Genomic DNA, 15,908 nt, shown 5'->3' with positions numbered 1-15,908 from the left:
ATAGTTTCAAGCATTTTGTGGCTTGGAACCGTCAGCCGTAGACCACTATTCAAGGACGCCGTAATGAAACACACCGAAGTGAGCGTGGCCAGCAACATCTCTTCGACTTTGGCGAGCGAACACGAAGCCAAAACACGTGGCATCCATTTGGACACTCGAGCTGCAATATTCTCGGTCGCTGTTCACGAGAAACAGCTCGCCCTTTCGGAAAAGAGATCCCGACGCGTCGCGGCACGATCATCCATGGTGTGCGTTTGCGCACGGATATAAAACACGCCGAAGTTGCCAAGCCACGTTGCCACGTGGTAACGAATCTTCGTTCCTGAGTCTCCAGGCGTTCTATCTTCTAGGTCACGAACTTGATATGGCGTGCCCGCCCCTTGATGGTGCACCATGCTGGGCAGCAAGACACTCGGAGAAGTGTTCGGTTGCATCTGTTTGCAGTCTTGACTTGTGTTTGATGCTGCTCCGTTACCACGACGTCCAGACCAGATAGCGATAGCAGACGCAGATAGCGGCCCTCGCCCTCCTGAGAGCTTGGCAGGGCGAAGCTTTTAAGTCAGTCGTGGAAGAGACTCGGAAGAAGACACGACCCTAAGGTGAGCGCTTCCTGTTCAGAGACTAAATTTTGCAAAATTTTATACGAATTCGCAAAGCGAGGCATGTATGGTTTTCGCGAGACACTTTCAAGACCTACGTGATCTCAGTATAACTATGTAGGCCCGCAGCGTTCGGTTGTACGTTTGAATCGTGTGATAATATGTGAAAACACAAACGGCCGACGCTGTTATGTTTTTCTCCACCTATATTAAGTAGGTGAAACGACGAGCGAGATTACCTTTGCAGCGCACGTGCACACAATCCGTTGTTTGCATCTTTCGTGCCATTCCGAGCGACTTTGCTTCCTGTCAGTCCACAGCCACAGCGCTTTCGCTGATCAACCAAATTAATTCGTTCATGCAGTTCCTGTTTTTCATTTGCCCTAATCTATTGGCACTTGATTAAAGGCATAAATAATTCCCCAAATATTATGTGCTGGTCGCGCAACACACGTAACAGCGACAAGTTATTTCATGGAAAGAGGAAGAAGTCATTGGATTTACAGCCGAATATTATTGACTGATTTTCGCTACCACCCCAAAAGACTGCCAATGTGTCGCCAGCGCGGCGCATTACCAAGAAGCCCCCTCCCCCCCTGCCCCCCCCCCCCTTGCGCAGGGAATAATGTTAGCCAGAAGAAAGAAATCCCTGTGCACCATTGTGAATCGCGTTGTAGAAAGTTGTGTTATGGATAGTAAAGGCACGAAATAAAGTGAACAGTTTTCTAATTAAGGCTCACTAAAGAGCACCTAGAAGTTGAAGTTGGCGTTCACTTTGTGGGGGTCTCACTGCCATAATAATTACCATGAGTATAGTTATAGAAGAATACTACAATGCTAGCTAATTGGTCTCATTATTAACTTCGTATTCGGCGAATAATTATTCCATGTTCGCGAACCGAACACCTAACTCTGGATCACCGTTTTACCAGGGCATTGTTCCGCCATGTGAGCTAACCAAGAGTCTTGCTGACGGCAGTGCGTGGTCGAAATGATCGACTGGCACCACACAAATGCCCTTGCAAAATACCACACGATGTATATATAGTAACTGAATTCTTAAAGAAATTTGGGGTTTTACGTGCCAAAACTATAATGTGACTGAAGAACGCTGTAGGTAGGACACCGGAAAAATTCTGATCCCCTGAGGTTCTTCAACGTGCACTTTGTATTTTGTTATTGATATATCTGTTAGCCCAATAAAGGGTCATTACATCTAAATCCGAGTACACTCACGTTTTTGTATTTCGCTCCCACCGAAATGCGGCCGCTGTGATGGGGATCGAATCTACAACCTCGAGTTCAACAGCGCGACGCCATTGTCTCGGACCTACTTCGTCGGGAGTAGTAAATGTATTTTTGTAGTAGTAATACTTTGGTAAAAAATAAACGTGGAACCGCGCAGGCGAGCACTGGGGACAAGATTACAGGTAATATTTTAACAGATAGAAAGAAGGCACAGTTTCGATTGAATATAAAGCGCGTATAGGCTGCGGGTTAGCTCAGATCACGAAGGAAAACGTGGAGGGGCGCACGCCATGTATACTAATGCGTAACAGAATGGTGCGCAGAGTAGCGCAACGTAGTCGAGGGTAGCGGATAATCAGACTGAATGATGTTATCACTAACTTTGATGGCAAAACTAGATTCGCCCGCTACACCGAATTCGTGCATGACGCCTCCGCACACAAGGACACTGCATGCGGTCTGCTAGCGCAGTGTTTCGCAAACTTCTCTTGCACGTGAACCAAACCTGCCGTGGCACCCCTCCAACCCTCCCCCCCCCGCCCCCACTTTTACGAACCTTCCGAAAATGCACTTTTTTCAGTGATTCAAACACATTTGAATTTTAATTTAATTAAGAGACATTAACCACAGCAGAAAGAGCTAGTTAAAAAAAATACTTGTTAATTTTGTTTCTAACAATGATTGGCTTAAGCACGTATTTTAACGAGATGGATATATTTGCTTTCTTGATACAACCATATATCTACTGAACCCCTATTCTAGAGTTTCGGTGAGACAAAACTGGCTACGGTCGGGAGGCCGTGTGAAGCTTTCTTTGAGGCGACCAAAGGCCGCTTGTCTTGGCGTTTCACTGTCAGTCTTGTGGCCAAAGATAATACTACATTCTGCACAATAAACATCATTTCAGGAATGATATATATATATATATATATATATATATATATATAAAGCCGAAGGCTCTAACGTGAACGTGATTTTTTTCTGCAAACTTATATGGCGGAGGAAAGGCTTCAGCCGCGATTGAGAGGAAAGCACTTAGGTTAGCTATACAGTTGGTTGCTCTATAAAGCCAGAATATATTTTGTCTGTGCGCAGTTGGCATTGGTTACGCGATCTCAGTTCCTTGCGGAAAAGCCTATATACATTGAGCAGACTGTGCTCGCGGACAACTTTCTGTGGCTATGAAGGGAAAGTTACGGGCACGTGGCTGCTTCACATGCGTTACCACGCCAAGTAGTCGGGCAGCGTTGACAATGCTTTTGGTTGCTCGGAACAAACACCGAATCGACGCAGCTTCCACGTGCGACAGTTTCACGTTTGCCTCGACGCGGAAGGTAAAAGCCGCAAAATAAGTAAATTTCTTTTACATTGAGTGGTGTGTTCTGTCTTATTTAACTGTTGCTAATAAGGTGTTTATGTTTTCTCATCCTCAGCCTAAACGAACACGGAATAAAATGCGGGAGTTTTTTTTTTGAAGCGCTCTCACTTGTGCGTGTTTTGCCTTCGTAGCTTTGCCTTTATAGCCACAGAGAGTTTATAGCCTTTTCCCTTTCATAGCCACAGAGAGTTAACAGCAACTGTGTTAACGAGCGCCTGCGCCAGCACAATGATACTTTAAAGGGAACGCCTAGCTCCCATCTTTCGGCACACTGTGAAGCATGCGGTATCAAGCCTTTCTTCGATAGAACTAAGATCGTCGTCAAGCACAAAGAAAGAAGCTCGTGAACTCGCAGTAGCCTTCCACATACAAAAGAAGCGCGATGCTTGCGTATCGGAGTCGTCTATCTCTTCGTTAGATTGTAAGGCGCACATGCTTGGTGGTTTATTTCATGTGACCTGACGACATGCGCACGCTGATTGCGTCTTCCTGTTTGTGTTTTTCTTAATAAACTTCAGTTGTTGGACAGCGACCGTCCTGTGTCCTTCCTTTTTGCGTTGCCGTCATTTTCCGTGCTGATTCAAAGAGCGTATCCACAATGGGAAGTAAACTTTTCATTTCGTTTGATTTAAGGTATCTCAGTTGATTAACTTGGTGTTTCTTGCACAACATAAAAGAACATGCAACCACAGATTAGCACAGATAATTTCAGAGAGTTCATGGCGCAAGCGAGCGATTTACTTGAGCGAAATTTTATCGTTTTTTTTTAGGGATAGTAGCGGCAACATGCAGCAGTACTGCCTCGTCATCCTTGCTGTGATCGCCTGTGGTGAGTGGAAGACGTTCATCGTACGATCACTGCTTGTAGCCATGGTGCAAAAATTGTTTATTTAGTTATTTGTTGCCGAATGTGTAACGGGCAAAAGTGTCCTTAAACACGTACGTGCCTTGCTTTAAAGGTGTAGTGTAACAGGCGCTTTGCATATAATATAATAATAATATTTGGGGTTTTACGTGCCAAAACCACTTTCTGATTATGAGGCACGCCGTAGTGGAGGACTCCGGAAATTTTGACCACCTGGGGTTCTTTAACGTGCACCTAAATCTAAGCACACGGGTGTTTTCGCATTTCGCCCCCATTGAAATGCGGCCGCCGTGGCCGGGATTCGATCCCGCGACCTCGTGCTCAGCAGCCCAACACCATAGCCACTGAGCAACCACGGCGGGTAGCTTTGCATATCGAGAGCATGCAAGCGACCTTCATCACAACCACAATGTGCGCCTTTTGAGATATTGTAAACATGCTCGCATATATTGCTTTCTATAGTTGTGGTTACAAGCAGCGGGCTGCACGTGATTCACCTATATTTAAATTACGAAGATCGCTTCAGTGAACCGTAGAAGACGAAAATGCCTGTCTTTTTTTCTCTTAACTGCATTTGTCTTCAATCATAAAGAAAACGGAGGGTATTTTTGCATTTAAAATGAAGTTCCGGGGCCTGCGTCGCGCTTTGAGCTTTCTTGCAGAAGGGCTGCCACAAATTGCCTCTGCTCCACTTGTTGGCCACCACATTTTGCTTTTGTTTATTTATTTCTAGCGTCAGCTAGCACGGTGCAAGACGCCAATGCCTATATGGATTTAGTTCTTGAGCAGCATATGCCACGCTTGGTCCTGGGAAACCACGACCTCTTTCCCGGGGCTCGGATTCCAGACTTCCACTTCAAGGTTGGTGAAACTGCTGCGCGATGCAGCGTTCAAAAGGCTTAGCGAAGTGCACTGCGATAATCAAATCGTTCCTTGGATGCGCGTCACTCATTTCGCCGCACTCACTGCCGCTGGTTTAGCCAATGCGCGCGTACTCGAGGCGATATCTCCGAAAGTTGTCGATCGAGCACCTGACTCATGATCGCTGACCGGCGCCGAGTACTCCGCGATGCGTGAGTTTCGCACGTTCATGACTTCCCTGTCAGAACTTACATTTTATATAATAATGATATACAATAATCTTTATTTATTTCAGACAACACGGTCTCGGGATACAGGGGCAAAAGGCAGATGTGCTCTGCCGGACGGGAAGCCAGCACCCGAATACACGCACTCAGAGCATGTAACAACAGAAACATGATGCGCTATCGTTACATACAGAACATAGTTTTATGCAAACAGCCGAACAAGGTACAAGCTTTTACAATCATAACGAAAAATCGGCAGAAATAAGGAACCCTAGGATTATAAAAAAAAATTCTGTATACACAATCTATTGATCATTAGGACAGGAAAGAAGGTAAGCTTTAACATTCCTTTTTAAAGAGTTGAGGGACACGCATTTATGACTAATTTCTGTGGCCTGTGTATGTCTGTTGAGAAGACTGGGAATTAAGTATGAAAGCATTTGGGTTTTGTAGTTGGTCCTCACAAGTGGAGTTCTGTAATTGTAGTGCATTGATTTGTAAGGCACATTATTACTAGAGTGCAATTCAAGATATTTAGAAGGATCGAGCTTGATTTCGTTATAGACGCAAGAAAGGAATTTCAACTCGTATAAGTGATTCACTTTTAGAACAGTGTGTTCGAAAAAGTTCAAACCTGTGTGGTCGTTGTACGAGAGTTTTCGACATATCGTATCACTTTTTTCTGTAATGTTATCACCCTCATAAGATTACCTTTAGATTACATAAGATTAGGATTAGTTTTAGATTACTTGCTCTAAGCCAATCCCCATGCTTACTTATGTTTTTTCTAGCATAAAGTAGCCAGCGTCACGTTCTCATGCGAGAGAGAGAGAGAGAGAGAGAGAGAGAGAGAGAGAGAGAGAGAGAGAGAGAGAGATCAAAATTTAATTTGCGCCACGTCCGCGGTGTACATATTGGTAGATTCGTCCAGATCAAGCATCTTTCTTACGTAGCTAATGTGCTCCGGTCACACACGAGCTTGTGTGACACGAGTTGAGACGCACGGCTAAGAAAAGCAAGGCAATTAGGTTAACCTGAAGCAGTATAGTCTGCACAAATTACTCAGCGAAAGGGCCCAGCGTACTGTCTGCATGGTAAGCGTTTCCAGCGATAGCTACTTGGGTGTCAATCTGAGGTTTTCGTGACGTAGCAGCCTGCCCTACATTCACCGGAATCGCACATTATTTCGCAATGAGCGCACTTAAACGTGCCAGTTTTGGTCAGGTCGCACGAGCACTCGTGTTTAAGATCTGCCTTATTAAAACATGTCATGTTGTAAAAGTTACGAGGTGAAGTGATACGTCGGCAGAGCGCTGGAGAAAAAAAAGGTACATAGGGAATGCTTAAGTACAAGTACTCCGCTCAGGTCTTACTACGAATACGGTGCTGCCTGAGTTGTCTCTGTCGCAGTAAACAGAAAAAACTGTGCTCTACGACGCTACGTGCTTACATCCCGCAGATACTGAAGACGGCGATCACCAACCGGGATCTGAAGGCTAACATAAGCGATGGCTGGATCCATGGATTCGACACTGGCGTCCACCGTTTGGGCAACTGCGAGCAGCCTATTCTGCTTAGCGGAAACACTACCGTCAACTGCGTACTCAACATGACGGGCATCGGGGCAACTTTGACTGCGACGGTTTGTATAATACTACTGCCAGTATTCCCCTAGTTAAGATCCAGTAGCAGCGCTTTACAATCTAATGATATCTTGCTACCTGGATGAACATTAGCAAGTGAGGCAATAATGTGCTCGTGAGGTGGCCAGGAATACGTTTCCACAAAATATGCTTGAATCACGTGCCCTCACATTGTACATAATGCTGCGTAGTAGGAGTCAAGGATATCACTATACCAATTCTCTAGCTATAGAACGACCGTTTCCCCTCTTTAGTATACGTGTATCGGCCTGTTAGATGAATCACGACGGAAAACTGGAGCATGCAATTAGGAATCAACACATTCAAGCATTAATTAGTATCACTTGCTTTAACAAAGTTGATTCAAACCAAATCAAACCCGTTGCTTTGATTGAATGCCGGTGTAAAGGTGAATCAGTGGAAAGGTTTCTCGTGCTGTAGAAGATAAGTTTGTCGGGGTCCATGAAAAACGAACGCATGAAAGCTAGGGCTCAGACTAATTTTAGGGTGTAGGGGAGGGGATTAGTTTTTCTCGTTATAGAATTCATTATATCGCGAATCCGCTTCACAAGCTTCACGAATTATGCAAACCAGAGCTGTTTCTTGTGAAAACTTGTGGAGAGTGTGTGTATGTATATATATATATATATATATATATATATATATATATATATATATATATATATATATATATATATATATATATATATATATTGCCATCAGGTGTGTCAAATAGAATTAAACGTTAAAGAAATCATGAACTTTATGTATTTGGACAGAGAACGACTCCAAAACTTTGAGCACGGGAGCAACATAATCTTTGATGTGTTATACACTGCGCACACATTAGTCTCATGATCGAAGACTGTACTTTTACAATACAACACCATACTACAACACCACAAATTGAACAGACGACAATACCCACCTCCACACAAGACCCTCTCACGTGAAAACGCCGTAACATGGAGACAACTACAAACCAATACATACCCACATTTAAGCAGACTACACGCAATCCACCCTACACTATATTCATACAAATGTCCACTTTGTAATGATTACGCCTCCCTATATCACACCACATGGGCGTGCCCCAACGTGAAGGCGGCCCCGCAAATACCCAACCCCCCACCCGAGCAGTGGGAGGCCGTGCTGACTAGTTCGGACCCTCGTAATCAGCAGCAACTGGTGCGGCGGGCCCGGGAGACAGCAAGAGCCGCAGGAGCCCTGGACTAAGGGCGCCTCCCGCACAAGCAGAAAGACACCTGCTTGTCCTTTAATTTTTTTAAATAAATGGTTCTCCTCCTCCTCCTCCTCTGCCCCTGCCAATTGTGGCCTACCACGCACCTCAGAAACGGGACTCAATGTACAACATTATTTGAGATAGATCCAGTTGTGAGGTTCAACACACCGATCAAGGTCAGCCATGCTGCGGAAACAGTCGTACGCCGATTGCGACTTCGCAATGCCTACACGAAGGGCTTCTTATACGGGATATATATAGCTAGTAGTCTAATTTGTTTCTATGGAGAAACCAATGAAAATATAGAACGCATCTACCAGTGTGGCAAATATGCAGCCTGCCGCCAAGAAAACGGCAGATCCGCGATAAGACTACTGTGGTTCAAGAAACTCTTGGTGGTGTAGCCAGCACAAACATCCCAGATGCGCACAGTGCGTATGATGCTAGAATTTCTTGAAAGAAACAAGAATCTCGGAAAATTAGATTCTAAAATGCTTAGATGAGCTCGGTCTCCCTCTTACATTCTTTAACACTGACTCCTTCATGCGCCTTGATGTTTGCTGAAGAGAAATAAAATTACTTGTTGGATATTATGAGTTTGTAATCGAAAAATTGAGCTAGTACATGCGCACATTTTGCCTATTTAGAAAAAATATAGGGACACTTTCGCTCCGTATTTGCTCGATATTTATAATCTCTGGAGATGGGCTATCAGTTATTGCGCCGGCTGTGCGAGAGCAGTTACCTTCTCGACCTCCTTCGTTTTTTGTTTGCGACAAACTCCGAAAAACTCAGTTTCGCGCTTCCCATTCTGCAGGATAAGCTACAAGCACACTGTTGTTCCGAAGTAAGCCCTCCCAGCATGTGTACCTTTTGGCCGGGTTTTCCCTATTGAAAAAAGGCTCAAAAGTCTAAAATCAAATAATTTTATATGAACATATGAAGACACCACTTAAAGACCCGTGTGTTCACATGTATGATATGGAGGGATGCTCTCACATGCCCTCACATACTCTCATATGATGTATTTAGGGCCTTTCGCTCTCCTTTGATTTCGGTTGGTAAATATGGGCGGAATTATTTTTAAGCATAAAAACAAGGAAACATTTTTTTATTTATATTGTCTGGCACCAAAAGTGCGGGATTTTCCTGATAACGTTCACAAATGATTAACTCAGGCAATATTTTTCTTTTGGACATAAAGTTTTTATTTTGAGAAGCGAAATCATTTGCAGGAACAAATAATCAGAGTGTGTTGCTCGCAAGTCATGTGACGATCTATACAATTCCTCATAGGTAGCCACTATTTGCACTTTTTAAAGAAACCACATAGGCAAAAACGAACATAAAAAAACGCACCTGGCGGGCTCTTGCCTACTTTGTTCTCTGCACTTTAGTGCACACGGGCAGGCTTTGCAAGAGGTGTGATGCTTTTTCTTATCGAACGAGCCCTGGTTCACGTAAATTATCATTTGCATTTCGAGTTTATCGGTCTGCGTCTTAGCCTTTCCCGGTCTTGGACGTACCTTAGTTGGAAACACGGCCTCTTAAGGTCACAGCCATACCATTCGCCATGCAGAGTAACGTTAGCGCTGCGTTCGCTAAGTTGGTGTAGAGTACGGTGGCGTCCTGTCAGTGGGCCACCAGGGGAACGCTCTCCTCAGGGCTTTGCTCTAGCAGCTATTGTTTAAGCTTATTTTTTAGAGAATGCACATCAGTATTGACGTAGCCCAGCACATTTTATAGGGGTGGGTGAATATTCGAAAGTTTTGAATAACGAATGAAATTCGGTTTCCTAATCGAATAGTCACTAATCGTAAATGCGAAAATGTTTTTCGAATACCTTTCAAATATTTGAAAACGACAACTGAACCCAAATAAACAAAGAATTGAGCAGAATAAAGGTAAAATTTTCACCCCCGCAGGCATAGTGCAGACATAAAACATGGAACATGAATACTGGATCAGGCTACATCACTTAGGTAGCCATATTTTAAAGTATATACAGCGATCATTCGCACTCTGTGAAGTGTCCTACGCATGCGAAGAAACTATGTTTGCTTCTAATAATACATTTGTGCTTTTAATAACCAAAACTTAATAACGTAATTTGTAATGACAAAAACTTGCTAGTTTTAAGAATATCGGTACGTGAACATCGTTCTATATAAGTTTTGATAACAGTTGTTCATTTTTCAAAAAACTATTCCAAAAGTATTCGACTCGATTCGATTTGCTTCTGGCACTATTTGATTCGTATTCGATTCGGTCTCTAAAATTACTATTAACACACTCCTAACATTTTCTTTCCTTCTTCTTTGCGGGCGCGCCAGGAATACAGCTGCGGCTTGAGTGAAATTCCCTTGTTCGTTTTCAATGCATAATTGTCGCATGGAGGCAAGACACAACATTCGGGCACCCGCACTTTTAACGCGAAAGCCTCAGATCTGTTTCAAGTCGCGTTGTGAGGTACAGAAAATCGAAACGCTCGTGACACTGCTCACGCGTTCGTCGTCGTCTTCTTCCCTATCGCTGCCACGTCGATGCCACTAATCATGCCAAAAAAGGCACAGTTAATATAAAATTAAGTATGGCACTAGAATTTACGGCGTTTGCTGGGCGTCGAACCCACGGCCTTTCGCGTTAATTAGGGTGAAGTTGATTAAGGCACAGTTAATTAATGTAGCTTTTATTAAGGAACTCGAACCCTCGACTTTTAGTGCGAGAAAACAAGTAATAAGAAGTAACAACGAGTTTGGATGAGAATGTCAAGTAATTTAATGGATGTCTCTTGAGCGCCCAGGCTTTCCCCTTCACACTCTTTGGCGTATGCTAAAGTGACTGTCATTTTTTTTCTTCCCCTTCAGAAAGGGAAGAACTTCGTGGATAAATGAGGTTTAACACAATTTTCATAAAAATTTGTTTGGAGTGCAAAAATAAATTATCGGGTTTTGCTTAATGTTGGACCGCAGATATATAGTGTTTATACAAGTGCTTATATAGGACCCCAATATGATGTAGGATTATTGGATATGGGAACTAAGAGTGTTTTCGACAGTGTTATGACCTTTCATCAAAGTTATTCCATCCATCCATCCATCCATCCATCCATCCATCCATCCATCCATCCATCCATCCATGACTGTAAAGGTCCGTGGCTCATCGACTGTGAGGTTATTTCCTTGAGCACGAGGTCGCGTGCTTCATTGATGGAATGTTTTCGTTTCAGAGAAAGCAGAATAACAGAAACGCCTAGTTTGTGTATCCACAATACTTAACGGGACATGGCGATAGCAAAAAAAAAAAAAGAAAAGCTGAATTTCTGCAAAAGTCTGGGTAGATATCCTTGAATTCAAAGTTTTAGTGTGTAGTAGCCGTTGCGACCTTAACAGCTATCCAATAAATTAGAACTATGGCACCTTAATCGAGTACAAATGAACGTTTCTCGTGGAATCCGTGTTTCCCAGACCTTTGTGGTCATAATTTAAATGTAGTTTTCTACTGTAGGGTCCGAGACATGATGAATCAAAGTTTAGTTTTGCCGTTTCAATTGCTTATTTTATGCGCTTTTTTGTTATTCGCTTCGCTTTTCCAGACCAAGGGAGACAGTTTGGTGGGCACAATAAAGACCATCTGGGTCAACGTGACGCTTAAGAAGGAGACCGTGCTGAAGGTGGCCGTTACCGCGCAGCATCCAAAGCCGGCGTCCCTGATGACTTTCTTCATGGAGCGCCTCAAACTGAAGACCAAGTATGACGACCACCTGAGTCTCAACGACGATCGTGAAGATCAGTTCGAAGAGCTTATCGAGGAGAAGGTCAGAGATGTACTCATCTCTGCCATCTACAACCCATACAAGGCCATGTTCGAAACAGCCGTCCAAATGGCCACGCCAGCATTCCCACGCGCGTGAATGAGTGGAGTGTCGCGGTTTCATCGTGCTACGCGAAATCCGCCACGCCATAGCTATGTACGTTTTCAATATCCTCGCGGAATCTTTGTGAATAATATGGAGTAATAAAATAGAACCTACATTTTACACTAGTGTTGCTGATGGATTCCGGTACGGTTTCCAAATAGTCTGAATTGTACTGATCGGGCTTTATCCTGTACAAACCTATCATTGCTGATGGATTCCGGTACAGTTTCCAAATAGTCTGAATTGTACTGATTGGGCTTTATCCTGCACAAACCTGTCATTGTCTTGCGTTGTCATGCATTGGCTAATGCATGGTCCCACGGAGGCAATGTATTGCCTCCGTGGGACCAATGAGGGAGGCACGCTAGACGGGATTCACCAGTGTGTAGCATTTCACCGCGTGTGCCACGCGCGTAATTAGGTGTTTCATTTCAAGTTGTCAAGCGCTAAGTTATGACATCGCAAAGATTTCTTGACTGTAGCGTTGATTGTACATTCGTGGATTTTAGATAAAAATCTTAAGCTTAATTTGATTGAATTTCACACGTTTTTTTTTTGCAAGTGTAATGCCTAGTTTTCGCTTTTAAATAAAATTGAAATGCGATCAAAAAGCTACTGTGGTTTCTGCAACTGGGTGTCACAAAGACTGCATTGTCTCGATGCAGGAGCGCTAGCTCTGACAGCCCGATAACGAATCTGCAGACGCGTTACGACGCTGTACGATTGCCATTTGTTCAAGCAACTAGTTCGTAAAGCTTTGTGAAAGCTCACTTGGTCATTTTAGTCTACCTCTGCCAGATAGCGCGAAGCTTGAGCGATTACGTGAGGAGAGAAAGAACGTGCAACACCCTTTTGATTGTATGCGCTTGGAGTATTTCATCTGACGTCATGGCGCGGAGCTCAAAGGCCTTTTGTTATCTTGGTGACCGGGGCTTAGTGCATGACAGGAACGGAAATAGCAGAGAGGCCAGGGCGCGCGTAAACGAGCCGCATCGCGACATCGTGCTGCAGAGAAGCCTGTCGCGCGAAGTCTTCTTACATAGTCACAAATAATGTTTCCTGTCTGCGACCCGTCACTGAAAGCGAGCATTGGTCCGGAGGAGATTAAATTTTCTTTCGTGGTAGCTGTTATAGCATGAGAAGCCGGAAGCCACTTACGCTCGTTAGCGCATGGAATACTTTGTGCTGCAATAAGAACCATATTGTGGCAAAGGAAATGAACGCCCCTTGTTTTTGCGACTGCTTATCTCGGCCGCTCCAGCACCCATGAATACGTCTGTGGCAAGGCGCCCGTGCACTTCGATAGGCCTATATGAATGTTGAGTGCGGTCGTTGCTTGACAACATATCGCCACACGAATGACATTAACTTAATTCTTTGACGGAAAATTTTCGGATTGCACGTAGTTAATATGTGTAGAAATATGGTTATATTTGTAAGTGAACCCTGCACTGTCTGCGCGCGTGCTGTCGCAAATGAAGAAGAAAAAGAATATATACGGAAGAAGCTAGAAAATGCGTGTTATTTTTTTTGTCCAAATCCACAAAACGGCCGGCGACTGTCCTAACAAAATTGCAATAATAAAAACCTGTGACGCTTCAGGAAGCTCGCACACTTTCCTGTCGGTCTCAAAACAAATTGTGTATTGGTGGTGAGAGTGGTAGTAAGTGTGCAAAGGGATCTTGCGTGGCAGAATTTTACTAGCATTTATTCTGCCTGGACGTAACTATCGATCATATCACTAAGCCGTGCTTCCACTGGTTTATAAAGGCGCACGCTACCCAGAAAACGAGGCACAAAGCTAGCCTGGCCAGCCTCCGACGGTCAACGCGCCCTTGCGTGCTACAGTATATATGAAGTGAGCCAGGTCTGGAAGACGGTAACCTCTTTGGTTTTTACTGTCGAACAACGTGCATCGTTCAACATGACTGGTTGAGCAATCGCTGAAAAAAAGAACAAAAAAAATACCCCGCCACTTTCCTTCTAACATTGCGTAGTTCGTAAACAGTTGTGAATTTAGAACCACGCCAATGTACTGGCGGACCCAGTAGACAGGCGGCAAATGTAAGTATGTCCTCTACTATAGAAAGTCTCCTGTCGGGCGTGGTTAATGCACAGGAGCTTGATACGCCAGCAATGTGTCTGCAGTACCACTACCGCGTTTAGGTTGTATGGTGGGGCACAATAATCCATGAGTAACACGTTGATTCATCGAAATTTGATCTGATAGCCATCGGCTAGCAGGTATTAACAAGTAGCAAAGCCTTTCTGGCAAATTTCTCAGCGGGAGAGCTATGCTTCAGGTGCTCCTTCATTGTAAACGATGTGCAGAAGGGCGAGAACACAAAGCCAGTAACACAAGGACTCCCTGGTCCTTCCTTGCTTAGTGCCCCTGTCTCTTTGCGTGCTGTCTATTCAAATTATTTCTGATTTTCCCAACTTGCAGTCGATCTTCTGGGGGCTCCATTGCGGAACGGCTGTCAGTGCGAACATGTTGAGGTCGTAAAATGATACAATACACTTCAGTGTCGCAGATATGTCCACGGTCTCTGCTTTAGTCGTAGGCATCGTAGGGCTCAAACGTGCACCTGCGGCCCACAACATTCCGCGTTGGAACAAACACAGCGAACAAACGCTTAGTGCAGGTGAGGCAGTAGCTCTCTCTCGGGACTATTATCGTGCCAGAGGTGCCACATAAGTTTGAGGGTTCGCGTGGGGTACATTACGGCAGAGATTAAAAAACAATTTTTGGACGTAAGCCTTTCAATACCTTGGGCACCGTCAGTTCCGTCCTCGCCACGTCGGTGTGTTCGAATGCATGCCAACACCGAACGGGGTCGACGCGCCGAGGAATATCACAAGTCAGCCCACTTCTTTAAGACCCAAAAGCAATGCCAGCGCAAACTAGTCCCACTGGTACAAACGACGACCCACTTGAAGCCTTTATCCCGGACTCCCTCTCGTTGTCCTCTTGGTATCCAGGTGTCCTGTTCGGTGCTTTAAACTCCTCCATACAAAATTGAAGTGATTAAGTTGTGCTGGGGAAAAGATCCTCTGTTATCTACCGACTAGCACTGCACCGAACCACCACAAAAAGTATGACAGCTCAGCGAAAGAGAAGAGCTGAGCGCTTCAGTGTTAGTAAATTCGTCCATGGCTTATGGACCACGAGCTGTGCTCTAGGGACGCGCGTTGTTGGTGCATGTGCACTCCGGCTGTGTTTTTCGTTGCTTATCTAACGACTGATGTGAGAGGCCGGTTTTGTCGAACTCAGCGGAACTGCAAGAAATTGGTGTAACTTGCTTGGACGCTGCATGCAAAAAGAAATTTAAAAAATCGTACGTCATGAATACATGGACAAATTTATGAAAAAAGCAGCAAAGTTAAATCTACTGAACTACACACACGAAAGGAGCTATCGCGCAATGCTTGCAGATTTGGCGAAAATGTAGATAATCGTACTTCACAAATATTAAAAAAATGTAGGACGCGAAGTCGACGCCATCGCAGGCGAACGCCTGACTCGGCGGCTAGCCTGGCATTGCAGTACAAGCTGTATTTCGCGGGCCAGTCGAAAGCGCGATCATGCGAATACAGGTTCTTCTATGCCGCGATGAGCACCGGACTGGTTGCTACAATAAACATGTTTCACTGCCTTGCGTATTACTACGTCGTCAACTCAGTCTAGAGTACGGAGTTGAACCACCAGGGCAATGCAACGTAGGTTCGACTTAAGTGAGATGTAATTCCGAAACCGACTACGGTTATCGAATCTGATTGCCTAGTTACGCTAATGAAAACTGGTTAGGGTAGTCAAGTTTTCACACTTGTGTAATGATGTATACACAGGGCAGAGAAAGAATAAATCATCAACATTAAAGTGGTGAAGTGTAATCAAGACGACGTACGCACAAAATTACCA

General features: G+C 44.4%; 1 protein-coding gene across 1 annotated transcript; it reads left to right on the top strand.

Moving 5' to 3' along the window:
- The first annotated feature begins 477 nt into the window (after window positions 1–477).
- Window positions 478–12,601, top strand: LOC142572588 (salivary anticoagulant protein P23-like). The gene is made up of 5 exons (XM_075681809.1): window positions 478–599; window positions 3,996–4,054; window positions 4,824–4,951; window positions 6,638–6,820; window positions 11,663–12,601. Exons 2-5 carry the CDS (start codon window positions 4,012–4,014, stop codon window positions 11,978–11,980), a joined length of 672 nt encoding a protein of 223 aa, XP_075537924.1. The 5' UTR covers window positions 478–599; window positions 3,996–4,011; the 3' UTR covers window positions 11,981–12,601.
- The last annotated feature ends 3,307 nt before the right edge of the window (window positions 12,602–15,908 follow it).

Source organism: Dermacentor variabilis, chromosome 2 (genome assembly GCF_050947875.1).
Source record: "Dermacentor variabilis isolate Ectoservices chromosome 2, ASM5094787v1, whole genome shotgun sequence".
NCBI lineage: Eukaryota > Metazoa > Arthropoda > Arachnida > Ixodida > Ixodidae > Dermacentor > Dermacentor variabilis.
Note: the sequence above shows the minus strand (reverse complement) of the source record. Positions and strands in the feature narration are given on the sequence as shown.

Bases quoted from the DNA above. Each gene is read 5' to 3' on its own strand.
- LOC142572588 (XM_075681809.1), top strand. From the start codon at position 4,012: ATGCAGCAGTACTGCCTCGTCATCCTTGCTGTGATCGCCTGTG. The intron at 4,055-4,823 runs GTGAGTGGAAGA...ATTTATTTCTAG, and splicing joins CCTTGCTGTGATCGCCTGTG to CGTCAGCTAGCACGGTGCAA. The intron at 6,821-11,662 runs GTTTGTATAATA...TCGCTTTTCCAG, and splicing joins GGGCAACTTTGACTGCGACG to ACCAAGGGAGACAGTTTGGT.